The 27,979-nt window shown below is 23.7% G+C and overlaps 1 protein-coding gene across 1 annotated transcript in view; it reads right to left on the bottom strand.

Annotated features, from left to right (window-relative positions):
- ome (dipeptidyl peptidase 4 omega) overlaps positions 1 to 16,735 on the bottom strand; it is a 276,903-nt gene extending 260,168 nt beyond the window's left edge. Inside the window, exon 1 of the mRNA XM_075303724.1 lies at positions 16,251 to 16,735. Within this exon, the coding sequence (XP_075159839.1) occupies positions 16,251 to 16,658 (408 nt within the window). The 5' untranslated portion in view covers positions 16,659 to 16,735. The remainder of the gene's footprint in view (positions 1 to 16,250) is intronic.
- Positions 16,736 to 27,979: the final 11,244 nt, after the last annotated feature.

Raw genomic sequence — 27,979 nt, 5'->3', positions numbered from 1 at the left:
TTTCTATAGAACTAAAATTTTGACAAAATTATCTATGGAAATAATATGTTCACAAAATTTTCTAAAGAAACAAAACGTCTATACTATGGTCATTTACCCTGCAAGTTGATTTATTTAAGATTATCTTTTTGCATTTCTATTAATTTTTCTCTCAGTGTATTTATTACAAACCTTTTTATCTTTGTATATTTGACCAAAATGCACATATCATTACCCGTTGAAGGGAAAAACTAATTGCCTAATAAATAGTGCAGCACTTTGTTAGGACTTCATTTCCTGCATATCCTTGGTCGTTCAGTCATTTCCATTATAACTTGGCTAATTACTCTGTGTAAAGTTTGTGTTTAACAAATGCACGATGCCAGACAGACAAAAGAAGAGCCAAGAGTTTAAAGAGAAAATCGGGTGACAATTTATTTAAGCAATTAACACTTCCAACAGACAGTAAACTCACTCTCTTCCTCTTTCTCTCGATATACTCTTTTTTAACACTCTCACTCTATCTTGAAGCCATTTTGATATGCTTGGAGAATTATTTAGGAACTTTTGGAATGTTGCTTCTAAAGGAAATGGAATATCGACAAAACGACAAAGTTTAAAATGTTTTTCGAAAAAGGAATAGTTGACTAATGCATTATTATTTAAAATGTCGTTTTTTTTTAGCTCTCAACTTTATTCAACGTTCAAAGTACTTAAGAAAAACTAAAAGCCAAAAAAAACTTTTATTCACGGACACCAACACACTTGCATTCATTTGCAATATTATCTCTCAAAACAAAGAGAAATGTATTTTCATTACTGTGGAAGGAGAAAATAATGCCGTGTGTGTGTGCACTAGGGGAAAAGTCATCATCTAGTAAACAAAACAAAAAAAATACATGAAAAAAATGTTTACCTTTAAAAAACCTTTTTAATATACAAAAAAATCCTCAGCGACAATTCTAAATAAAAAATTTATTCGGCTAGCTCATTTGAAAAAAAAGCGTTTTCCCCACAGTGCTTAGGTGTCTATTTTTGTAAAGGGTGATTCTTTTGAGGTTAGGATTTTCATGCATTAGTATTTGACAGATCACGTGGGATTTCAGACATGGTGTCAAAGAGAAAGATGCTCAGTATGCTTTGACATTTCATCATGAATAGACTTACTAACGAGCAACGCTTGCAAATCATTGAATTTTATTGCCAAAATCAGTGGCAGAAAATCCGCTTTTTTATCGACAAATTTTGTTCAGCGATGAGGCTCATTTCTGGTTGAATGGCTACGTAAATAAGCAAAATTGCCGCATTTGGAGTGAAGAGCAACCAGAAGCCGTTCAAGAACTGCCCATGCATCCCGAAAAATGCACTGTTTGGTGTGGTTTGTACGCTGGTGGAATCATTGGACCGTATTTTTTCAAAGATGCTGTTGGACGCAACGTTACGGTGAATGGCGACCGCTATCGTTCGATGCTAACAAACTTTTTGTTGCCAAAAATGGAAGAACTGAACTTGGTTGACATGTGGTTTCAACAAGATGGCGCTACATGCCACACAGCTCGCGATTCTATGGCCATTTTGAGGGAAAACTTCGGAGAACAATTCATCTCAAGAAATGGACCGGTAAGTTGGCCACCAAGATCATGCGATTTGACGCCTTTAGACTATTTTTTGTGGGGCTACGTCAAGTCTAAAGTCTACAGAAATAAGCCAGCAACTATTCCAGCTTTGGAAGACAACATTTCCGAAGAAATTCGGGCTATTCCGGCCGAAATGCTCGAAAAAGTAGCCCAAAATTGGACTTTCCGAATGGACCACCTAAGACGCAGCCGCGGTCAACATTTAAATGAAATTATCTTCAAAAAGTAAATGTCATGGACCAATCTAACGTTTCAAATAAAGAACCGATGAGATTTTGCAAATTTTATGCGTTTTTAAAAAAAAAAAAGTTATCAAGCTCTTAACAAATCACCCTTTATATTATAAAATTTGATTACAAATTTTCACTTGGGTTTAGCCAACATTTAACTTTAAATCCTATTAATTTATTTAAAATAAATAAGTTTGTTCAAAAGTCTCCCACGAGGGCATCCACATCAATTTGACCTTTGGGAGAAGTGGTGATGGTGGAATGTTGGGGTTTAACCATTACAAATGGCAATGTCGCCCTAAATGCCATTTTGGAGAGATGACAATTAATTTGATTTAATAAACTGGCATCAAGATGCTTATAAACAGGATGTTAGAATATTCAAGAGGATGAACAGGGGGAGTAACAAAGGATTACTTTGGAATGTGGTCAGACATACATAGATACACAGGAATGGGATTGTAGAAAATTTATCGAAATGTTTGGAATTTTGGAACTAGAACATTTTTAGTAAGAAAAGTTAATTGGGAAAGGTCTACAATTTAGAGAAGTTGACATTATGATACCGTTTATAAATCTTAAGGACACCGGTGAAAACCAAACTATGTTATAGCCTGTTTCTGTATGTCTATCGAGCTCTGTGGATCGATTGAAATGCACAGAAACAGCTGATGTTTGGTTATAAATTCAGCTGTTTGTTTCCATTTCATTCGATCGATAGAGCTCGATCGACATACAGAAACTGGCTGTTAGACTTTAAACTCAACCCATAATGGAATTTACTCTAGTTACAAGGAATATCTCTACCGCTGCTTGACAATTGGGTTTCATCTGAGGAACAATCAATTTAACCGTGGCGAGGAGTAAGTTATAAGCGGGTGCGAGGAAATTTTATTTCCATAGAATTTAAGTTAAAGTTAAATAATTTTGTTTTCTTAGAAAATTTGATAGCCAAAATTATTAAATAAAAATCAGACATTTGTTTAAAGAGAAAATTTCTTCACGTTTCTATAGAAAATTAAGTCAAAATTTTGATCCATTAAAAAATTTCGTAAAAATGTTGATTCTATCAAAAATTTTATTGAAATTTCGTTTCTATCGAAAATTTCGTCGAAATTTTGATCCCATAAAAAATTTCGTAAAAATGTTGATTCTATCAAAAAATTTATTGAAATTTTGTTTCTATCGAAAATTTCGTCGAAATTTTGATTCCATAAAAATTTTCGTAAAAATGTTGATTCTATCGAAAAATTTATAGAAAGTTTGTTTCTATCGTCAATTTCATCAAAATTTTGTATCTTTAAAAAACTTCGTCGAAAATTTTGTCAAAAATTTTGATTTCCATAGCAAATCTTTGTCTATTTAGAAAATTTCGTTGACATTTTATTTCTTTAGAAAATTTCGTGGAAGTTTTGTTTCTTTAGAAAATTTCGTGGAAATTTTGTTCGTGTAGAAAATTTTATTTCTGTAGAAATTTTCGTGGAAATTTTGTTCGTATAGAAAATTTTGTAAAATTTTGTTTCTGTAGAAAATGTTGCATCTGCAGAAAATTTCACCGATTTTTTTTTTTTCATTGAAAAGTTCGTCAAATTTTTTCCATAGCAAATTTTGTCAACAAATATTGTAGAAATTATGCCTCTTTAGAAAATTTCATCAACATTTTGTTTCGATAGAAAAATTTTTTGACATTTTGTTCTATAGAAAATTTTGTCGAAAATTTGATACCATAAAAAATGTCATCGAAATTTGGTTTCTATTGAAAATTCCGTCAAAATTTTGTTTCTATCGAAAGTTTCATCAAAATTTTCTATCTATACAAAATTTCGTCTTAATTTGTTCCCATTGAAAATTTTGCCAAATTTTTCTTTCCAATAGAAAATTTCGTGGAAATTATTGTCTCTATAGAAAATTTCGTCGAAATTTCGATTCTATAAAAAATGTCATGGAAATTTTGTTTCTTTATGAAATTTCGTCGAAAATTTATTTCGAAAGATAATTTTGTGAAATTTGAATTCTATAGAAAAGTTGGTGGAAATTTTGTTTTTGTAAAAAATTTAGAGGAAATTTTGTTTGTTTAGAAAATGTTGCTTCTGTAGAAAAATTCATCGATTTTTCCCATCAAAAAGTTTGTCGTTTCTTTTTTCATAGAAAATTTCGCCAAAATTTTGGTTCTAAAGAAAATTTCGTGGAAATTATATCTCTTTAGAAAATTTCGCCAAAAATTTGTTTCGATAGAAAATTTTGTTACTTGTTTGTTTGTATAGATATATTTGTCGAAATTTTGATCCCATAGCAAATTTTGTGGACATATTTGTCACCTTAGAAAATTTCGTCGACATTTTGATGCCTTAAAAAATATCGCCGAAATTTTGATTTTAAAGAAAATTTCATCGAAATTTTGTTTTTATCGAAAATTTCATCGAAATGTTATTTTTGTCAAAAATTTCATCGAAATTTGTATCTAAAAACTATTTTGTTGATCTTGTGTTACCTAAGAAAATTACGTCAAAATTTTGTTCCCACAGAAAATTTTGTTGAAATTTTGTATCTATCGAAAATTTCATCGAAATTTTGATCCCATAGAAAATTTCTTCGAATTCTTCTGCCCATAGAAAATTTTGTCGAAATTTTGATCCCATAGAAAAGTTCGTGGAAATTTTTGTCTCTTTAGAAAATTTCGTCAAGATTTTTTTTTTCAATAGAAACTTTCGTTGAAATTTTTTTCCTAGAGAAATTTTTGTCAAAATTTTGATTCGATAGAAAATTTTGTTAATTTTCTCGTTGAGTTTTTGTTTCCTTTTTTTCTTTTGTTGCAATAGAAAATTTTGTTGAACGTTGGTTTCTATAGAAATTATATAGAATCGAATCTATAGAAAATTTCGTCGAATTTTTGTTTCTATAGAAAATTTCGACATAATTTCATCATTTTCATTACAAATTTCAGCGAAATTTCCTATCTATAGATAATTTCGTCGAAATTTTTTACGCATAGATAATTTTGTCGAAATTTTTCGTAAATTTTTTTGTCTCTTTAGAATATTTCATCGAAATTTTGTTTCAATAGAAAATTTGATTCTATCGAAAATATGGTTGAATTTTTTTCTATAGAAAATTTCGCGGAAATTTTCTCTGTATAGAAATACTTGTAAAATTTTGCTTCTTTCGTCAAAATTTTTGGTTCTAAAGACAATTTTGTCTATTTGGAAAATTTCGTCAAGACTATTTTTTTTTTATAGAAACTTTCGTTGACATTTTTTTCCTATAGACATTTTTGTCGAAATTTTGTTTCGATAGAAATTTTTGTTAATTTTTTCGTTGAATTTTTCTTTCTATTTGTTTCGATAGAAAATTTTGTTGAAATTTGGTTTCTATAGAAATTTTTGTTTAAATTTTATTCCTGTACAAAATTTTATCGAATTTTTTTCCCCTAGATATTGTCATCAAAATTTTGTTTCTACAGAAAATTTCGTCGAAATTTTGCTTATATAAAAAATTTCATTTAAATTATGTTTCCATTGAGAATTTGATCGAAAATTTGATTCAATAGAAAATTTTGTGATAATTTTGGTTCTTAACAATTTTCAACAAAAATTATTTTCCCTGGAAATTGTCATCAAAATTTTGTTTCTATAGAAAATTTCGTCGAAATTTTGCTTATATAAAAAATTTAATTTAAATTATGTTTGAAAATTGAAAATTTGATAGAAAATTTGATTCAATAGAAAATTTTGTGAAAATTTTGGTTCTTTAACAATTTTCATCAAAAATTATTTTCCATAGAAAGATTCATCGAAATTTCGTTTCTATTTTTTGAAAACTCCGTGTTCTTTTGTTTTTATAGAAAAATTACGTGAAAAATTCGTTTCTGTAGAAAAATTTTACAAACTTTTGTGTACATCGAAATTTTGCGTCTATTGAAAATTTTATTGATTTTTTTTTTTTATAAATTTTATTTTTATAAAAAATTTCGTAGAAATGTTATTTCTCTTGAAAATTTCGTCGAGTTTTTTGTTATCCATAAAAATGTTTGTCTTGTTTTTTATTCTATAGGAAATTTCGTCGTAATTTTGATTTTTAGAAAATTCCATGGAAATTTTGATTTGTATAAAATTCCATGGAATTAAAATTTTAAATTTTGATTTTTAGAAAATTCCATGGAAATTTTGATTTTTATAAAATTCCATAAAAATTTTGATTTTTAGAAAATTCCATGTAAATTATGGAAAACTTTTGACGAAGTTTTGTTTCTATTGAAAATTTCGTCGAAATTTTGTTTGCATAGAAATTTTAACAAAACTTTCTTTTTATAGAAAATTTCGTGGAAATTTTATATTCTATTGAAAATTTGTCCAAATTTTGCTTGCATTGAAAATTTAACGAAAATTGTTGTTGAAATTTTGTTTCTATAGAAATTTTATTATTATAGAGAATTTTGTCAAAATTTTATTTTTATAGAAAATTTTGTCAAAATTTTATATCTGTAGGAAATTTTGTCAAATTTGTTTTCTATAGAAAATTTTATTAAAATTCATTGAAATTACGTTTCAATGGAAAATATTGTCAAAATTTTGTTTCGATAGACTTTTTGTTGAAATTTGGTTTCTATAAAAAATTTCTTCGAAATTTTATTTCTGTAGAAACTATCTCATACCCCTTTTATCGAAATGGGCTGACTTCTGATATTGTGGATTTTTGTTGCTTTTACCAACGTGATGACCGTTTTTGGGGCACGTGGTATATATATATAGGGAATCATTTAGGCGGTTTGCCCGCCTAAAGTGTTTCAGTTTTCTTTAAATTTCCTAATTTTATATCCTCCCTAAAATATCTTAAACATTCCTTTTAGACCATGCCAACCCCTTAACCTTTTATGAGATAAAATAAAACTTTTCACTATTAAACTCCAAAGTTTAAGCCAAAACCGAACAAAAAAAACCGTTAAGAGGAAAACTAATCAAACGTCAAATACCTTGGACTTGGCCATCGTATAATCTGCTTCTGACATTTCTGATTTTCCTTTCCCTCGCAGAGGGAGAAATCCTTTGCGTACACTCATAGAAAAAATCGTGCACGGCGTGCTCATTTCAAAACGATTCGTTCATGAAAGGGAATCAACACACATGTGGTGTCAAACTGAGAACAGGCGGTGTCAATCTGACAACGATAAATTGACACCATGCGTTGTCAAAACAACAACCAGCGTTCATGATCTGAAAACGTTATGGTTACGACTTTATAAACAAAATTAAAAAAAAGATTTCCGCTGGCGTGACTCGAACCTGTGTTTTCTGCACCATACGTGTTAACAGTCGCCTTAGCACATTGCACCACCGAGGGAGTTGCCATAATAGCGTCTAAATATTATTTTAAGACATTTCATGGCCCAAGAAAAACAAATGCCGTTCATGAAATCGTGAACGCCCGTGGACGAAATTGTGAACATTCCGTTTTGATTTTTTGTGAACGTTGCCGTTTCATTTTGTCACCGTCCGTTCACGACTATGGAACGTAATTTTTTCTATTAGTGTAGTCATTTCACAATGCCTCACTTTAATAACCACTTGAGTTTATCCTTTTCCCCCTCCATCGTGAATGCAGTTGAAAAGTTTGCTCTTTTATTTGCCTCTTCATTGGATTCGACCTCCACCTCCACCAATAGCCCCAACCCAGAGCCTTCCAAGGTCTGTTATTGTTTTGTGCTTATTCTTCTTGCATCAAAAATAAAAAAAAATTATAACTCATCCAATAACGGCCATTTACCACTCATAATATTTTTCATAAAATTTCAATATGCAATAAAACAAACTCTACATCCCAAGAGACCTCGGTGCTAGAGGAGAACAAGATTTTAATATAAACGAATTGAACGCAAGACCAACTTTGCTTTTAAATTCGAAAACAAAATTTGAATTCTTTTTCATTTGTAGAATGTGCGGTTAGTCAATGGGTCGATCTTCTTGTTCCATCGTCCACATTCCACACACATTTTATTCTCATGTTTCAAGTTTCTACGAAGTCAATAATTTATTACAGTTTTCACTTTCATTTCAAGTCCAGCAAAGGTTTGCCATTGTGGATATTAAATAACCATTAACTTCAGAAGCAACTGGAGGATTTTATGCATGACGGTGGTCAGGGTTAAAGTGCCTAAATTTTATTTCTATAATAAATTTCGTCGAAATTTTTTTTTACAGAATATTTTATCAAAATTTTATTTTTATAGGAAATTTTGTCAAAACTTTATTTCTCTAGAAAATTTTATCAAAATTTTATTTTTATAAGAAATTTTGTCAAAATTTTATTTCTATAAAAAATTTTGTCAAAATTTTATTCCAATAGAAAATTTTGTCCAAAATTTTATTTCTATAGAAAATTTTGTCAAAATTTTATTCCAATAGAAAATTTTGTCCAAAATTTTATTTCTATAGAAAATTTTGTCAAAATTTTATTTCAATAGAAAATTTTGTCCAAATTTTATTTCTATAGAAAATTTTGTCAAAATTTTATTTATATAGAAAATTTTGTCAAAATTTTATTTCTACATAATATTTTTTCAAAATTTTATTTCTATAAAAAATTTTAATATTATTTCTATAGAAAATTTGTCAGAATTTTATTTCTATTGAAAATGGTGTCAAAATTTCATTACAATAGAAAATTGTGTCCAAAATTTTATTTCTATAGAAAATTTTGTCAAAATTATAGAAACAAACTTTTGTACAAAAATTTACTTCCATAAAAAAAATTTGTCAAAATTTTATATCTATGGAAAATTTTATCAAAATTTTATTTCTATAGAAAATTTTGTCAAAATTTTATTTCTATATAAAATTTTGTCAAAATTTTATTTCTATATAAAATTTTGTCAAAATTTTATTTCTATAGAAAATTTTGGGCAAAATTTTATTTCAATGGAAAATTTTCTCAAAAGTTCATTTTTACAGAAAATTTTCTCAAAATTTTATTTCCATAGAAAATTTAGTCAAAATTTTATTTCTACAGAACATTTTGTCAAAATTTTATTTCTATCGAAAATGTTGTCATAATTTTATTTCTATATAAAATTTTCTTAAAATTTTATTTCTATAGAAAATTTTGTCAAATTTTTATTTCTGTAGAAAATTTTGTCAATATTTTATTTCCATAGAAAATTTTATCAAAATTTTATTTTTATAGATAATTTTGTCAAAAATTTATTCCTATAGAATATTTTGTCCAAAATTTTATTTCTATAGAAAATTTTATCCAAATTTTATTTCTATCGAAAATGTTGTCCAAATTTTTATTCTAAAGAAAATTTTGTAAAATTTTATTTCTTAGAAAATTTTGTCAAACTTTTTTTTCTACATAATATTTTTTCAAAATTTTATTTCTATAAAAAATTTTTAATATTATTTCTATAGAAAATGTTGTCAAAATTTTATTTCTATTGAAAATTGTTTCAACATTTCATTACAATAGAAAATTGTGTCCAAAACTTTATTTCTATAGAAAATTTTGTCAAAATTATAGAAACAAACTTTTGTACAAAATTTTATTTCCATAAAAAAAAATTGTCAAAATTTTATATCTATGGAAAATTTTATCAAAATTTTATTTCTAAAGAAAATTTTGTCAAAATTTTACTTCTATAGAAAATTTTGGCAAAATTTTATTTCTTTAGAAAATTTTCTCAAAAGTTCATTTCTACAGAAAATTTTCTCAAAATTTTATTTCCATAGAAAATTTTGTCAAAATTTTATTTCTACAGAACATTTTGTCAAAATTTTATTTCTATAGAAAATGTTGTCATATTTTATTTCTTTTGTACAAAAATTTACTTCCATAAAAAAAATTTGTCAAAATTTTATATCTATGGAAAATTTTATCAAAATTTTATTTCTATAGAAAATTTTGTCAAAATTTTATTTCTATATAAAATTTTGTCAAAATTTTATTTCTATAGAAAATTTTGGGCAAAATTTTATTTCAATGGAAAATTTTCTCAAAAGTTCATTTTTACAGAAAATTTTCTCAAAATTTTATTTCCATAGAAAATTTTGTCAAAATTTTATTTCTACAGAACATTTTGTCAAAATTTTATTTCTATCGAAAATGTTGTCATAATTTTATTTCTATATAAAATTTTCTTAAAATTTTATTTCTATAGAAAATTTTGTCAAATTTTTATTTCTGTAGAAAATTTTGTCAATATTTTATTTCCATAGAAAATTTTATCAAAATTTTATTTTTATAGATAATTTTGTCAAAAATTTATTCCTATAGAATATTTTGTCCAAAATTTTATTTCTATAGAAAATTTTATCCAAATTTTATTTCTATCGAAAATGTTGTCCAAATTTTTATTCTAAAGAAAATTTTGTAAAATTTTATTTCTTAGAAAATTTTGTCAAACTTTTTTTTCTACATAATATTTTTTCAAAATTTTATTTCTATAAAAAATTTTTAATATTATTTCTATAGAAAATGTTGTCAAAATTTTATTTCTATTGAAAATTGTTTCAACATTTCATTACAATAGAAAATTGTGTCCAAAACTTTATTTCTATAGAAAATTTTGTCAAAATTATAGAAACAAACTTTTGTACAAAATTTTATTTCCATAAAAAAAAATTGTCAAAATTTTATATCTATGGAAAATTTTATCAAAATTTTATTTCTAAAGAAAATTTTGTCAAAATTTTACTTCTATAGAAAATTTTGGCAAAATTTTATTTCTTTAGAAAATTTTCTCAAAAGTTCATTTCTACAGAAAATTTTCTCAAAATTTTATTTCCATAGAAAATTTTGTCAAAATTTTATTTCTACAGAACATTTTGTCAAAATTTTATTTCTATAGAAAATGTTGTCATATTTTATTTCTATATAAAATTTTCTTAAAATTTTATTTCTATAGAAAATTTTGTCCAACATTTTATTTCTATACAAAATTTTGTCAAAATTTTATTTCTATAGAAAATGTTGTCCAAATTTTATTTCTAAAGAAAATTTTGTAAAATTTTATTTCTTAGAAAATTTTGTCAAAATTTTATTTCTACATAATATTTTTTCAAAATTTTATTTCTATAATAAATTTTAATATTATTTCTATAGAAAATTTTGTCAAAATTTTATTTCTATTGAAAATTGTGTCAAATTTCATTACAATAGAAAATATTGTCCAAAATTGTATTTCTATAGAAAATTTTGTCAAAATTATAGAAACAAACTTTTGTACAAAATTTTATTTCTATAGAAAATTTTGTCAACATTTTATTTCTATATAAAATTTTGTCAAAATTTTATTTCTATATAAAATTTTGTCAAAATTTTATTTCTATAGAAAATTTTGGCAAAATTTTATTTCTCTAGAAAATTTTCTCAAAAGTTCATTTCTAGAGAAAATTGTCTCAAAATTTTATTTCCATAGAAAATTTTGTCAAAATTTTATTTCTACAGAACATTTTGTCAAAATTTTATTTCTATAGAAAATCTTGTCATAGTTTTATTTCTATATAAAATTTTCTTAAAATTTTATTCCTATAGAAAATTTTGTCCAACATTTTATTTCTATAGAAAATTTTGTCAAAATTTTATTTCTATAGAAAAATTTGTCAAAATTTTTTTTCAATAGAAAATTTTGTTCAACATTTTATTTCTATAGAAAATTTTGTCAAAATTTTATTTCTAAAGAAAATTTTGTCAAAATTTTATTTCTATAGAAAGTTTTACCAAAATTTTATATCTATCGAAAATTTTATAAAAATTTTATTTCTATAGAAAATTTTATCAAAATTTTATTCCTACGGACAATTTTCTCAAAATTTTATTTCCATAGAAAATTTTGTCAAATTTTTATTTCTACAGAACATTATGTCACAATTTGATATCTATGGAAAATTTTATCAAAATTTTATTTCTATAGAAAATTTTGTCAAAATTTTATTTCTATAGAAAATTTTGTTCAACATTTTATTTCTATAGAAAATTTTGTCAAAATTTTATTTCTAAAGAAAATTTTGTCAAAATTTTATTTCTATAGAAAGTTTTACCAAAATTTTATATCTATCGAAAATTTTATCAAAATTTTATTTCTATAGAATATTTTATCAAGATTTTATTTCTATAGAAAATTTTGTCAAATTTTTATTTCTATAGAAAGTTTTTCCAAAACTTTATTTCTTAGAAAATTTTGACAAAATTTTATCTCTACAAAAATTTTTGTCAAAATGTTATTTCTATAGAAAATTTTGTCTAAAATTTATTTCTGTAAAAAATTTTGTCAAAATTTTATTTCTGTAGAAAATTTTGTCAAAATTTTATTTCTGTAGAAAATTTTGTCAAAACTTTATTTCAATAGAAAATTTTTTAAACAAGTTTATTTCTAAAATAAAATTTTGTCAAAATCTTATTTCTGCAGAAAATTTTCTCAAAATTTTATTGCAATAGAAAATTTTGTAAAAACAAAAATAATTTTAAAACACACATATTTGCAAAATATCCACTTTGAATAAGTTAATATTTTTCACAAATTGTCACTTGTAATAAAATTAATTTTCAGCCCAATACCCGTGGCACTATTATTTAATAGCCACTTGCCAACATGTAAGTAATCGCCATGGTCCGGCAATTTGTTATTTTAGAAATTTTGCATAATTATTTAATTTACGCGTGGACATTAAATAAATTCGAGCATTCCAGACATGATCGACCAACTGTTGTGGTTGGTTTCTAATGACTGGCTGGATGGGAGTAATTGTGTGCGTCTATATGGAAGAGTGTCATTAAATTTGAATTTCATTGATATAATTTAGGCACACAAATTGTAGCAAAACTCATGAATCGAGTCGAACTCCCTAACACGCAGGCTAATATTTATGATTTAAAAAGGGGAATTCCAAGGGAAAATGGCAAAAATCAAAAAGCAAATGCTTTGCTAAGGCATTGGTATGATAATGAAGGGAATTCGGGTCACTATCAATTTTGAACATTGGTGATTTTATTACATAGACTTTTTTGATAATATGAAATAAAATATTGACAAAATTTCCTATAGAAATAAAATTTTGACAAAATTGTCTATGGAAATAAAATTTTGACAAAATTTTCTATAGAAATCAAATTTTAACAAAATTTTCTATAGAAATAAAATTTTAACAAAATTTTACATAGAAATAAAATTTTGACAAAATTTTACATAGAAATAAAATTTTGACAAAATTTTACACAGAAATCTAATTTTGAGAAAATTTTCTATAAAAATAACATTTTGAAAAACTTTTTTATGGAAATAAAATTTTGACAAAAGTTTCCATCGAAATAAAACTTTTGATAAAACGTTCTAGAGAAATAAAACTTTGACAATTTTTTTTAAATAAAATTCTGACAAATTTTCTGATAGAAATAAAATTTTGCAAAAATTTTCTATTAAAATAAAATTTTGACAAAATTTGCTATAGAATTAAAATTTTGAGAAAATTTCCTATAGAAATAAAATTTGACAAGACTATCTAGAGAAATAAAATTTTGACGAAATCTTTGAAATTTTAAATAAATTTTAAAATATTTTTTTTATTTTTTCAAACTGTGTGTATATTATGTTTGTCAGGGGTGACAACCGTGACTGTATGGATTTCTCATAATTTTCTCCTAATTTTAGCAACGAGAGTAAACACTATGTTTACTCTCTTGCAAGGTTTTACTGGATATATTTTACTGAGATAAATACGCAATCAGACCTAATGTTTGCATTGATTATAATTTTCATACTCTCTCTGTATTCGCCCTCTACGACTTTGTGCCTTATGACATTTTATTCATTATCAACTTTAAGTCACGTTCCTAGTAGAAAAACATAACTCAGAGCATAAAAAAGAGACTCTCACACTCACCCACATTCTCTCTCATTCTCACAGTCGTGTAATGAGTTCAAATGCAAACAATGTTTTTGCATAGTAAACAAAATCATAGCTGCTCTCACAGCCAACAACAAACACTAGCACGTGTATAAAGAAACCATGAAAACTTTCGTATAAGGACTCAATGAAAAAAATATAAAAAAATAAGATTGCAACTAAGTTCGGCTGGATCTGAAGCTTATATACAATCCATGCATTTAATTTTGAATCAATTTTTTGATAAATATTTTGGTCTCTACCAAAAAAACTTACATCACTTACCTGAGCTATTTTGTACCTCTGAAATTCGAGGTTTAATACGAACTTCAGCTTAGCCAAACTTAACATTTTTTTTTGTAAATTTTTAATTTTATCTCAACCTTGCCTCAGAAAATGTTTCATTTAAACCTATCCAGTATCTCGAGTACAGTTAAATTGTTCATAACTTTGAATACACTGAAATTCATTCTCTCTGTAGTGCGACAAATTTAATTTAAAACTTAATATGTACACCCACCCTCTCCACCACCCCCTTAACATCTATTGGCAACCAGGCACGAAATGTATAGAGTTTTGTAAAGTTATTTGCATTATTAGCAAAGCTGCTACTGTACTGTGTCAGCTGAACAACAGCAGAATATAATTTAAGAGTTTAACACGAGTTTTACACAACTCAAAGATAAGGAGAACAAAACTGAGGCTTTCGTAAATTAAACTATGAATGTGTTTACGAAATGTCATGGAAAAACTTTATGGAAGTAATGCAGTTTCTTAATGTATACCTATAAGTGCATATAACTCAACTTTAGGGGAAAAATAACATTAAATAAAATAAATTTAAAATAAATAAAATGAAAAAAAAAATATGAAATGAAATAAAATTAAATTAAAACAAAATAAAATGGAAAAAAATAATAAAATTAAATTAAAAAAAAAATTATAGATATACAATTTTGACACAATTTTCTATAGAAATAACATTTGGACAAAATTTTCCATAGCAATAAGATTTTGACAAAATTTCTATAAAAATAAACTGTTTATAAAATTTTATATAAAAATAAAATTTTGACAAAATTTTCTATTGCAATAAAATTTTGACAAAATTTTCTATAGAAATAAAATTTTGAAAAAATTTTCTATAGACATAAAATTTTAAGAGAATTTTTTATAGAAATAAAATTTTGAGAAAATTTTTTATAGAAAAAAAATTTTGAGAAAATTTTTTATAGAAATAAAATTTTGAGAAAATTTTTTATAGAAATAAAATTTTGAGAAAATTTTCTATACACTTACAATTTTAAGAGAATTTTTTATAGAAATACAATTTTGAGAAAATTTTTTATAGAAATAACATTTTGAGAAAATTTTCTATAAAAATAAAATTTTTACAAAATGTTCTATAGAACTAAATTTTTGACAAATTTTCCTATTGACATAAAATTTTTACAAAATGTTCTACAGAACTAAATTTATAGAAATAAAATTTTGAAAAAATTTTCTATACACATACAATTTTAAAAGATTTTTTTATAGAAATAAAATTTTGAGAAAATATTGTATAGAAATAAATTTTTGAGAAAAATTTCTATAGAAATAAAATTTTTAAAAAATGTTCTATATGTTAGAACTAAATTTTGGACAATTTTTCCTATAGAAATAACATTTTAACAAAATTTTCTTTAGAAATAAAATTTTGAATAAATTCTATAGAAATAATATGTTGACAAAATTTTCTGTAAAAATAAAATTTTGACAAAAATATTTTATAGATATAAACTTTTGACAAAATTTTCTATAGAAATAAACGTTTTTTAGAAATGAAAATTTGAAAAAGTTTTATATATATAAATAAAATTTTGACAAAATTTTCTATAGAAATAAAATTTTGACAAAATTTTTTATAAAAATAACATTTTGGAAAAATTTTCCAATTCTATAGAATCAAAATTTTGACAAAATATTCTATGAAAATAAAATTTTGAAAAAAAAATCGATAGAAACGTTTTTTAGAAATGAAAATTTGAAAAAGTTTTATATATATATATATAAATAAAATTTTGACAAAATTTTCTATAGAAATAAAATTTTGACAAAATTTTTTATAAAAATAAAATTTTGGAAAAATTTTCCAAATTCTATAGAATCAAAATTTTGACAAAATTTTCAATGAAAATAAAATTTTGAAAAAAAAATCGATAGAAATATAATTTCGACAAAAAATGAAATAAAATAAATTTTTGACAAAATTTTCGATAGAAGTAAAATTGTGACAAAATTTCCTATATAAATAACATTTTGACAATATTCTATGAAAATAAAATTTGAAAAAATTTTCTATAGAAATACAATTTCGACAAAAATGAAATAAAATAAAATACAATAAAATAAAATAAATTAAAATAAAATAAAATAAAATAAAATAAAATAAAATAATATAAATAAAATTATATTAAATTAAATTAAATTAAATTAAATTAAATTAAATTAAATTAAATTAAAAAAAAAAAACAACTTCAAAAACATACCTGTCTACTACTGTTGAAGGTCTCCCTCATCGAATATGTCCCACTTCTTCCCATTCTACGACGTTGCTTTCGTTTAGGCCGAGTTACAAATAAATCCTCAACACTGCTACCGCTGCTGGCTCCGCTACCACGACGATTACTATGGAAATCGGAATTCAATTCTGCTTCACTTCCAGATTCCCAAGATTCACCCTTGTGATCACCCAGGTTCTCTTGTGTTCCTCCTATTCTTTCAGCCTTTTCAATGTCCGTTTGATTTAGCGGTACGTAATGAACTTTTTCTCTAGTTTTCGTTCGAATACCTCTTGCCGATCTATTGTTAGAATTTCGATTATTATTTTTGGCTTTGAGATAAGGGGTTTGCGTTTGATTTTTCGTTTGCAGTGCTTCCATCCAAGTGGTACTCATAGTAAGTCTAGAGCGAAAATAGCGGATTAGTTTTTAGTGAGTGGGGGAAAAACCAACTTGGTCCACCGAAACTATGTAAAGATCTAATAAATACACCGGGAAGTCTGGATATCAACAATAATCCTACGAGAAAGAAAACAAATTTGAGAAAATTAGTTAGATTAGTAGTTAGAAAGGTAGTGGTGAGAAAACAAAAGGAAAGTAAGGCTTTGCAGAGAGAGAAAGAACAACGGTAACTCTGGTGAAATCACAGCTTTATCTCTGCCACCATAATTTTTTGCTCTCTCTCATATAGTCTTGATATTTGCTCTCTCAACTAAAGAGAGGCGTATTATATCGTACATGTGCATTTTATTTGAATTGAAAGAGAATACTGGTTTAAGATTGAGCTCACCTCTGTTTTATGGAGACATACAATGCAAATTTCATTAGATTATGCCTGTAGTGACATCTAATGCATTAGTTTTGCTGTGACAAAGCGTGCCTAAATATCAATGATTTTTTAACACAAAAAAAAAAACATTTTTAGAATTGCAATTTCCTCGACTTTACCCTTGCATCCCTAAATATTGGATGATTTGTTATTGTCAAGAAAAATTCTTAACTTTCATATACAGTTAAATTGAAATGACTGGGAAAATTTGAAGCACATGTTAGATTTTTTTTCTTTTTTTTTTCTTTTGTATGCCACTGGGGAAAAATAGTCAAAACTTTAAAGTCATTGTAAGTTATTATGTTTTCTGCATCAACATCTTTCAATAGTAAGCTGAAGAGTTGATGAATTTTGAACTTGGCAAAATCCCTTTGTCATCACCCTCAATGTGTCGGGTGATTAGTGTCTTTAGAGAGATCCCAACAAAATTGTAAAATCATTGTAACACTTATGTCCGTTGTATGACATTTATATGTTCTCTTGTCCTTGTTTTGTGTGACTAACGATATATACGTATGAAATTATTTTGTCATTAAGTGGGGAATGTTCTGGAATATGAAGGTACCTGATACATGGTACTGGTTATATTGCAGGGTAACTAACATTTAATGAAATTACTTAAGATTATGGATAAGGACTTGTATTATTTCTTGAGAAATTTTAGTTAAAATTTTATTTCTATAGATTTTTTTTTCAAAACCTGCCTCTATAGTAACTTTTGTCAAAATATTATTTCTATAGAAAATTTTGTCAAAATATTATTTCTATAGAAATTTTTGTCAAAACTTTATTACTATAGAAAATTTTGTCGAAATTTTATTATTACAGAAAATTTTGTCAAAATTTTATTTCTATAGAAAAATTTTGTCAAAATTTTATTTCTATAGAAAAATTTTGTCAAAATTTTATTTCTATAGAAAATATTGTCCAAATTTTATTATTATAGAAAATTTTGTTCAAATTTTATTATTATAGAAAAATTTGTCTAAATTTTATTTCTATAGAAATTTTTGTCAAAATTTTATTACTATAGAAAATTTTGTCCAAATTTTATTAATTTAGAAAATTTTTCCAAATTTTACTATTATAGAAAATTTTGTCAAAATTTCATTTCTATAGAAAATTTTGTCAAAATTTTATTTCTATAGAAAATTTTGTCAAAAATCGTCAACATTTTATTTCTATGGAAAATTTGTCAAAATCTTATTTCTATAGAAAATTTTGTCAAAATTTTATTTCTCTAGAAAATTTTACGAAAATTTGTTTTTATAGAAAATTTTGTCAAAATGCTATTTCTGTTGAAAATTTTGTCAAAATTTTATTTCTATTGAAAAATTAGAAAATTATTTACATTTTTTCTATAGAAAATTTTGTCAAAATTTTTTTCTATAGAAAATTTTGTCAAAATTTTATTTCTCTAGAAAATTTTGTCAAAATTTTATTTCTATAGAAAAAATTGTCAAAATTTTATTTTTATAGAAAATTTTGTCAAATTTTTTTTCTCTAGAAATTTTTATTAAAATTTTATTTCTCTGTTTATTTCTATATTTTGTCAAAATATTATTTCTATAGAAATTTTTGTCAAAACTTTATTACTATAGAAAATTTTGTCGAAATTTTATTATTACAGAAAATTTTGTCAAAATTTTATTTGTATAGAAAAATTTTGTCAAGATTTTATTTCTATAGAAAATATTGTCCAAATTTTATTAGTATAGAAAATTTTGTCCAAATTTTATTAATTTAGAACATTTTTCCAAATTTTATTATTATAGAAAATTTTGTCAAAATTTTATGTCTATAGAAAATTTTGTCAAATTTTTATTACTATAGAAAATTTTGTCCAAATTTTATTAATAAAGAAAATTTTTCCAAATTTTATTATTGTAGAAAATTTTGTCACAAATTTATTTCTACAGAAAATTTTGTCAAAATTTTATTTCTATAGAAATTTTTGTCAAAATTTTATTACTATAGAAAATTTTGTCCAAATTTTATTAATTTAGAAAATTTTGTCAAAATTTTATTATTATAGAAAATTTTGTCAAAATTTTATTTCTATAGAAAATTTTGTCAAAATTTTATTTCTATAGAAAATTTTGTCAAAATTTTATTTCTATAGAAAATTTTTTCAAAATTTTATTTTTATTGAAAATTTTGTGTAAATTTTAGTTCTGTAAAATATTTAGTCAAAAATTTATTTCTATAGAAAATTTTGTCAAAATTTTATTTCTTTAGACAATTTGGCCAAGCTTTTATTTCTCTTAAATTTTGTCACAATTTTATTTGTTTGGAAAATTTTGTCAAAATTTTATTTCTCTACAAAATTTTGTCGATATTTTATTTCTATTGAATTTAGATAATTTTGTCAAAGATTTATTTCTCTAGAAAATTTTGTCCAAATTTTAGTTCTATAGAAAATTTTTGTCAAAAAATTTATTTCTATAGAAAAATTTGTCACAATTTTATTTCTATGGAAAATTTAGTCAAAATCTTATTTCTATGGAAAATTTTGTCAAAATCTTATTTCTATAGAAAATTTTATCAAAATTAAATTTTCTAGAAAATTTTACGAAAATTTTTTTTATAGAAAATTTTGTCAAAATGTTATTTCTGTTGAACATTTTGTCAAAATTTTATTTCTATTGAAAAATTAGAAAATTATCTACATTTTTTTATAGAAAATTTTGTATAAATTTTTTTCTCTAGAAAATTTTGTCAAAATTTTATTTCTCTAGAAAATTTTGTCAAAATTTTATTTCTGTAGAAAAAAATTGTCAAAATTTTATTTTTATAGAAAATTTTGTCAAATTTTTATTTCTAGAAATTTTTATTAAAATTTTATTTCTCTGTTTATTTCTATAGAAAAATTTTTTAAAAATTCATTTCTATAGAAAATTTTGTCAAAATTTTAGTTCGATAGAAAATTTTTTCAAAATTTTATTTCTATAGAACATTTTTTCAATATTTTATTTCTGTAGAAAATTTTTTCAAAATTATATTTCAGTAAAAAATTTTGTCAAAAAATTTTTTTTATATAGGAAATTTTGTCAAAATTTTGTTTCAATAGAAAATTTTGTAAAATTTTATTTCAATAGAACTTTTGTCAAAATTGTATTTCTTTAGAAAATTTTGTCAACATTTTATTTCTATAGAAAATTTTGTCAAAATTTTATTTCTATAGAAAATTTTGTCAAAATTTTATTTCAAGAGAAAATTTTGCTAAATTTTTATTTTATAGAAAATTTAGTCAAAATTTTATTTATATAGAAAATTTTGTCAAAATTTTATTTCTATAATTTTTTTTTTTCAATATTTTAGTTGTCCTTCTCCGATTCAGGAATTGATTCAGAGTGTTTTTTTACAGATCAAAATTAGCTTCGTATTCTCTTGGAAATGGTGTATTCTTTAAAATTTCCTATAAAAAAATTGTATTCAATTATTTAATTAACCCCACAAATTGTTTGGGATTTCATCGATTAATCAATGGGAATTGAAACTACGAATACCGTGTAATCGTCTAAATCGACACCTCATCTCAAATAGCTGTTAACCCTAGTGTGTTTACTAAATAATGATAATACCAATAAACCACAAAGCCATAAACAAACAAAACAAAAAAATCAAAGAAAACAAAAACGAAACGGCTTTAACAAAGAACACCATCAACAAACAATATCACGACAACGTCGTTGACCGCAGCGGCTAAAACATGGAACCACTTATTACCAATAACAACCACAACTTATTTACATTTTAGCAATGAGTTTTGTTGTTGTTTTTGTTTTTCATTGGGGTGAGCAAGAAAAGTTATTGAGTATGCGCGCCATATAACCAACCAACAATGCTATCACTTGGTGACAGCTAAGTGGAGAGAGAGAGAGAGAGAGACGACAAGCCTTGAATACAACGTAGCATTCTTTTAGAAACCCCCCATAAGAATATTTTCTTTTCTTCTCAAGAAATTCAAACAAAACCAAAGAGAATAGAAATAAATCTTGGTCAAGGAAGAGGAAGAAGAGGGTGGTAGGAGGGTTCAATATTCCCCTACCCCCATCTTCGAACCGTTTAACACCTCCAGTAAAATTGAGACTTTCTTTCTTCATACAGCTAAAGAGGATGAATGAATCATTATGCCATCGTATTACTAAAGGGTGATTTGTTAAGAGCTTGATAACTTTTTTTTTTAAAAAAAACGCATAAAATTTGCAAAATCTCATCGGTTCTTTATTTGAAACGTTAGATTGGTCCATGACATTTACTTTTTGAAGATAATTTCATTTAAATGTTGACCGCGACTGCGTCTTAGGTGGTCTATTCGGAAAGTCCAATTTTGGGCAACTTTTTCGAGCATTTCGGCCGGAATAGCCCGAATTTCTTCGGAAATGTCTTCCAAAGCTGGAATAGTTGCTGGCTTATTTCTGTAGACTTTAGACTTGACGTAGCCCCACAAAAAATAGTCTAAAGGCGTCAAATCGCATGATCTTGGTGGCCAACTTACCGGTCCATTTCTTGAGATGAATTGTTCTCCGAAGTTTTCCCTCAAAATGGCCATAGAATCGCGAGCTGTGTGGCATGTAGCGCCATCTTGTTGAAACCACATGTCAACCAAGTTCAGTTCTTCCATTTTTGGCAACAAAAAATTTGTTAGCATCGAACGATAGCGATCGCCATTCACCGTAACGTTGCGTCCAACAGCATCTTTGAAAAAATACGGTCCAATGATTCCACCAGCGTACAAACCACACCAAACAGTGCATTTTTCGGGATGCATGGGCAGTTCTTGAACGGCTTCTGGTTGCTCTTCACTCCAAATGCGGCAATTTTGCTTATTTACGTAGCCATTCAACCAGAAATGAGCCTCATCGCTGAACAAAATTTGTCGATAAAAAAGCGGATTTTCTGCCAACTTTTCTAGGGCCCATTCACTGAAAATTCGACGTTGTGGCTCGTTAGTAAGTCTATTCATGATGAAATGTCAAAGCATACTGAGCATCTTTCTCTTTGACACCATGTCTGAAATCCCACGTGATCTGTCAAATACTAATGCATGAAAATCCTAACCTCAAAAGAATCACCCTTTACTATGGCATTGGGTATTGTAGGCCCAGGCATTTATATGTAACACTAGGAGCCTCGATCCCCAGACATTGGTTGGTCTTGGGGATGAATTTTTTATCCGATCTTCTCGGATGAGTAGAGAATCATATATTAAGTATTGTGACTCAAAAGAGAGAGAGAGAGACATAAGATTTAAGGTCGTCAGCCAATGTCGTAGAGAGCTTAGGGTTCTCACTGAACAGCAAAAAGTAACTCCGTGCGGTGTACCGGGATAATGTGAAATTATGGCAAATAAAGAATAATGGCTTAGGAGGGCGCACGTGGAAGGATTAATATACTTGGAGGCGTTTTTCTCGAGGACGTTGGGTCTCTTGTATAGGTTACGGGTAAACCAAGTTGATATGGGACGAAAAAAACGTAGAAGTAATGGCGATGAAGGGAAAGGAATTTAGGTCTTAAATTGGAATTATAACTGGACTTAACACATATGGGAAATATATAGTAAGAATAGTCCTCAAAGACAATAATACTTGCGGATGACGCCAGCACCACGGTTGCCACTGGAGCTAAAAATAATCTCCCAAAATGTGGAGAAAGATTTACCAAAGCACCACTAAACACCAAAATCTTAACTTAAAAATTTTATTACTATAGAAAATTTTGTCAAAATTTTATTTCTAAGGATAATTTTGTCAAAAATTTTATTACTATAGAAAAATTTTGTCTAAATTTTATTTCTATAGAAAATTTTGCCCAAGTTGTATTTCTATAGAAAATTTTGTTAAAATTTTATCCCCTTAGAAAATTTTGTCAAAATTTAATTTCTATAGAAAATTTGTTAAAAATGTTGTTAAAAATTTTATTTCTATGGAAAATTTTGTTTAAAATTTTATTTCTATAGAAATTTTTCTAAAAACTTTATTTCGACTCAAATAAACTTTTATTTATTTTAAATTTATTTTTTTTTATTTCTATAAAAATTTTGTCAAAATTTTATTCCTATCGTTATTTTTGTCAATTTTTTATTACTAAAAAAAATTATTTTTTTTTCAAAATTTTATTTCTATAAAAAATTATATCAAAATATAGAAAATTTTCTGAAATTTTTATTTCTATAGCAAATTTTGTAAAAATTTCATTTCTATAGAAAAATTTGTCAATATTTTAAGTCTATATGTTAGATATGTTTGCTAAAATTTTAAATCTATAGAAAATTATGTCAGAATTTTATTTCTATAGAAAAATTTCTGAAAATTTTACTTTTATGTTATGTCTATAGAAAATTTTGTTAAAATTTTAAATCTATAGAAAATTATGTCAAAACTTTATTTCTATAGAAAAATTTCTGACAATTTTATTACTATAGAAAATTTTGTCAAATTTTTTTTTTCTAATCAAAACTTTGTCAAAAATTGTATTTCTATAGAAAATTTTGTTCAAATTTTATTTCTATAGAAAATTTTGTCAAAATTTTATTTCTATAGAAAATTTTGTCAAAATTTTATTTCTATAGACAAATTTGTTCAAATTTTATTTCTATAGACAAATTTGTTCAAATTTTATTTCTATAAAAATTTTGTCAAAATTTTATTTCTATCGTTATTTTTTTCAAATTTTTATTACTAAAGAAATTTTTTTTCAAAATTTTATTTCTATAAAAAATTATATTAAAATATAGAAAATTTTCTGAAATTTTTATTTCTATAGCAAATTTTGTAAAAATTTTATTTCTATAGAAAAATTTGTCAAGATTTTATGTCTATATGTTAGATATGTTTGCTAAAATTTTAAATCTATAGAAAATTATGTCAGAATTTTACTTTTATGTTATGTCTATAGATAATTTTGTTAAAATTTTAAATCTTTATTTCTATAGAAAAATTTCTGAAAATTTTATTTCTTTAGAAAATTTTGTCAACATTTTTTTTTTCAAATCAAAACTTTGTAAAAAATTTTATTTCTATAGACAATTTTGTTCAAATTTTATTTCTATAGAAAATTTTGTCAAAACATTATTTCGCTAGAAAATTTTGCGAAAGTTTTGTTATTGATTACAACTTTCAAAAATTTGACTTCTATAGAAAATTTTGTCAACATTTTATTATTATCGAAAATGTTGTCTAAATTTTATTTCTATAGAAAAATTTATTAAAATTTTATTTCTATAGACAATTTTCTCAAAATTTCATTTCTATAGAATTTTTTGTCTAATTTTTATTTCTTTAGAAAATTTTGTCACAATTTTATTTCTTTAGAAATTTTTCTCAAAATTTTATATCTATAGAAAATTTTGTCAAAACTTTATTTCTATAGACAATTTTGTTCAAATTTTATTTCTATAGAAAATTTTGTCAAAACATTATTTTGCCAAAATTTTGTCAAAAATTTGATTTCTATAGAAAATTTTATCAACATTTTATTATTATCGAAAATGTTGTCTAAATTTTATTTCTATAGAAAATTTTATTAAAATGTTATTTCTATAGAAAATTTTCTCAAAATTTCATTTCTATAGAATATTTTGTAAACATTTTATTTCTTTAGAAAATTTTGTCACAATTTTATTTCTTTAGAAATTTTTCTCAAAATTTTATGTCTTTAGAATATTTTATCGAATTGTTATGTCTTATTTTTCATGTTAGTCTGATACTGAAACAGGCGATTAACGTCCAAATGCATAATGTCTTAATTTACAATTAATTAAAGCCACAAAGCTCGAATAAGAATTAATTGTAAATTAAGATAAATTTTATTTCTATAGAAAATTTTATCAAAATTTTATTGCTATAGAAAATTTTGCCAAAGTTGCATTTCTATAGAAATATTTATCAAAATTTTATTTCTATAGAAAATTTTGCCAAAGTTGCATTTCTATAGAAAAGTTTGTCAAAATTTGAGTTATCTTTTGAAGACGTGGAATTATAAATAAAAACCTCAAACTCTCTTAAAAAATACCAAAAAAAAATAAAACGATTACAATATAAAATTGTGAGTAAGAAAAAAATTCCAAACAAATTTTAACAAAATTTTTATATAAATAAAATTTTTTGACAAAATTTTCTATAAATATAAAATTTAAATTTTCTATAGAAATAAAATGTTGACAAAATTTTCTATTAAAATAAATTTTTAACGAAATTTTATATTAAAATAAAATTTTAACAAAATTTTCTATAAAAGAATAATTTTGACAAAACTTTCTAATAAAATAAAATTTTGACAAAATTTAATTTTTTTAGAAAATTTCGAGAAAATTTTTTATAAAAATAAAATCTTGACGAAAATTTTCTGTAAAAATAAAAATTTGACAAAGCTCGAAAAAGTATTAATTGTAAATTAAGATAAATTTTATTTCTATAGAAAATTTTATCAAAATTTTATTTCAATAGAAAATTTTATTTCTATAGAAAATTTTATAAAAATTTTATTTCTATAGGAAATTTTGCCAAAGTTGCATTTCTATAGAAAAGTTTGTCAAAATTTGAGTTTTGTAAAAAATTTTGCCAATATTTAATTTCTATAGAAAGTTTTCTCAAAATTTTAGCTCTATAGCAAAAAATTGTCAAAATTTCATTTCTATAGAAAATTTCGTTAAAATTTTATTTCTATAGAAAATTTTGTCAAAATTATCTTTCTGAACATTTGGTAAACATTTTATTTCTATATAAAATTTTTTAAACATTGTATTTCTATAGAATTTTTTGTCAACATTTTCATTCTATAGAAAATTTTGTCAAAATTTTATTTCTATAGAAAGTTTTATCAAAATTTTATTCCTATAGAAAAGTTTTTGCCTAAAGAAAATTTTGGAAAAAATTTCATAATTACAGAAAATTTAACCGAAGTTGTATTTCTATAGAAAAATTTCTCAACAATTTATTTCTGTAGAAAAATTTTGCCAAAATTTTATTTCTATTGAAATTTTTGTCAATACGTTTTTCTATAGAAAATTTTGTCACAATTTTATTTCTATAGAAAATTTTGTCCAAATTTTATTTCTATGGAAAATTGAGTCCAAATTTTATTTCTATAGAAAAAATTTGTCAAAATTTTATTTCTATAGAAAATTTTGTCCAAATTTTATTTCTATAGAAAATATTGTCAAAATTTTATTTCTATAGAAATTTTTGTCAAAATGTTATTTCTGTAGATAATTTTGTCAATATTTGATTTCTAATCAAAACTTTGTCAAAAATTTTATTTCTATAGAAAATTTTGTCAAAATTTAATTTCTATAGAAAATTTTGTCAAAATTTTTTTTTATTGAAAATTTCGTCAAAATTTTATTTCTATAGAAAATTACGTCAAAATTTTATTTCTGCAGAAAATTTTGTCAATACTTTATTTCTATAGAAAATTTCGTCAAAATTTTATTTCTGCAGAAAATTTTGTCAATACTTTACTTCTATAGAAATGTTTGTCAATATTTGATTTCTAATCAAAACTTTGTCAAAAATTTTATTTCTATAGAAAATTTTGTCAAAATTTAATTTCTATAGAAAATTTTTTTCAAAATTTTATTTTTATTGAAAATTTCGTCAAAATTTTATTTCTATAGAAAATTTTGTCAATATTTGATTTCTAATCAAAACTTTGTCAAAAATTTTATTTCTATAGAAAATTTTGTCAAAATTTAATTTCTATAGAAAATTTTGTCAAAATTTTATTTTTATTGAAAATTTTGTCAATATTTGATTTCTAATCAAAACTTTGTCAAAAATTGTATTTCTATAGAAAATTTTGTCAAAATTTTATTTCTATAGAAAATTTCGTCAAAATTTTGTTTTTATTGAAAATTTCGTCAAAATTTTATTTCTATAGAAAATTTTTGTCAAAATGTTATTTCTGTAGATAATTTTGTCAATATTTGATTTCTAATCAAAACTTTGTCAAAAGTTTTATTTCTATAGAAAATTTTGTCAAAATTTAATTTCTATAGAAAATTTTGTCAAAAATTTTTTTTATTGAAAATTTCGTCAAAATTTTATTTCTATAGAAAATTACGTCAAAATTGTATTTCTGCAGAAAATTTTGTCAATACTTTACTTCTATAGAAATGTTTGTCAATATTTGATTTCTAATCAAAACTTTGTCAAAAATTTTATTTCTATAGAAAATTTTGTCAAAATTTAATTTCTATAGAAAATTTTTTCAAAATTTTATTTTTATTGAAAATTTCGTCAAAATTTTATTTCTATAGAAAATTTTGTCAATATTTGATTTCTAATCAAAACTTTGTCAAAAATTTTATTTCTATAGAAAATTTTGTCAAAATTTTATTTCTATAGAAAATTTTGTCCATATTTTATTTCTATAGAAAATATTGTCAAAATTTTATTTCTATAGAAATTTTTGTCAAAATGTTTTTTCTGTAGATAATTTTGTCAATACTTTATTTCTATAGAAAATTTTGTCAATATTTGATTTCTAATCAAAACTTTGTCAAAAATTTAATTTCTATAGAAAATTTTGTCAAAATTTAATTTCTATAGAAAATTTTGTCAAAATTTTATTTTTATTGAAAATTTCGTCAAAATTTTATTTCTATAGAAAATTTTGTCAATATTTGATTTCTAATCAAAACTTTGTCAAAAATTTTATTTCTATAGAAAATTTTGTCAAAATTTAATTTCTATAGAAAATTTTGTCAAAATTTTTCTTTTTATTGAAAATTTTGTCAATATTTGATTTCTAATCAAAACTTTGTCAAAAATTTTATTTCTATAGAAAATTTTGTCAAAATTTTATTTCTATAGAAAATTTTGTCAATATTTGATTTTTATTGAAAATTTCGTCAAAATTTTATTTCTATAGAAAATTTTGTCAA

This window comes from Haematobia irritans, chromosome 4 (assembly GCF_050003625.1).
Source record: "Haematobia irritans isolate KBUSLIRL chromosome 4, ASM5000362v1, whole genome shotgun sequence".
Classification (NCBI taxonomy): domain Eukaryota; kingdom Metazoa; phylum Arthropoda; class Insecta; order Diptera; family Muscidae; genus Haematobia; species Haematobia irritans.
Note: the sequence above shows the minus strand (reverse complement) of the source record. Positions and strands in the feature narration are given on the sequence as shown.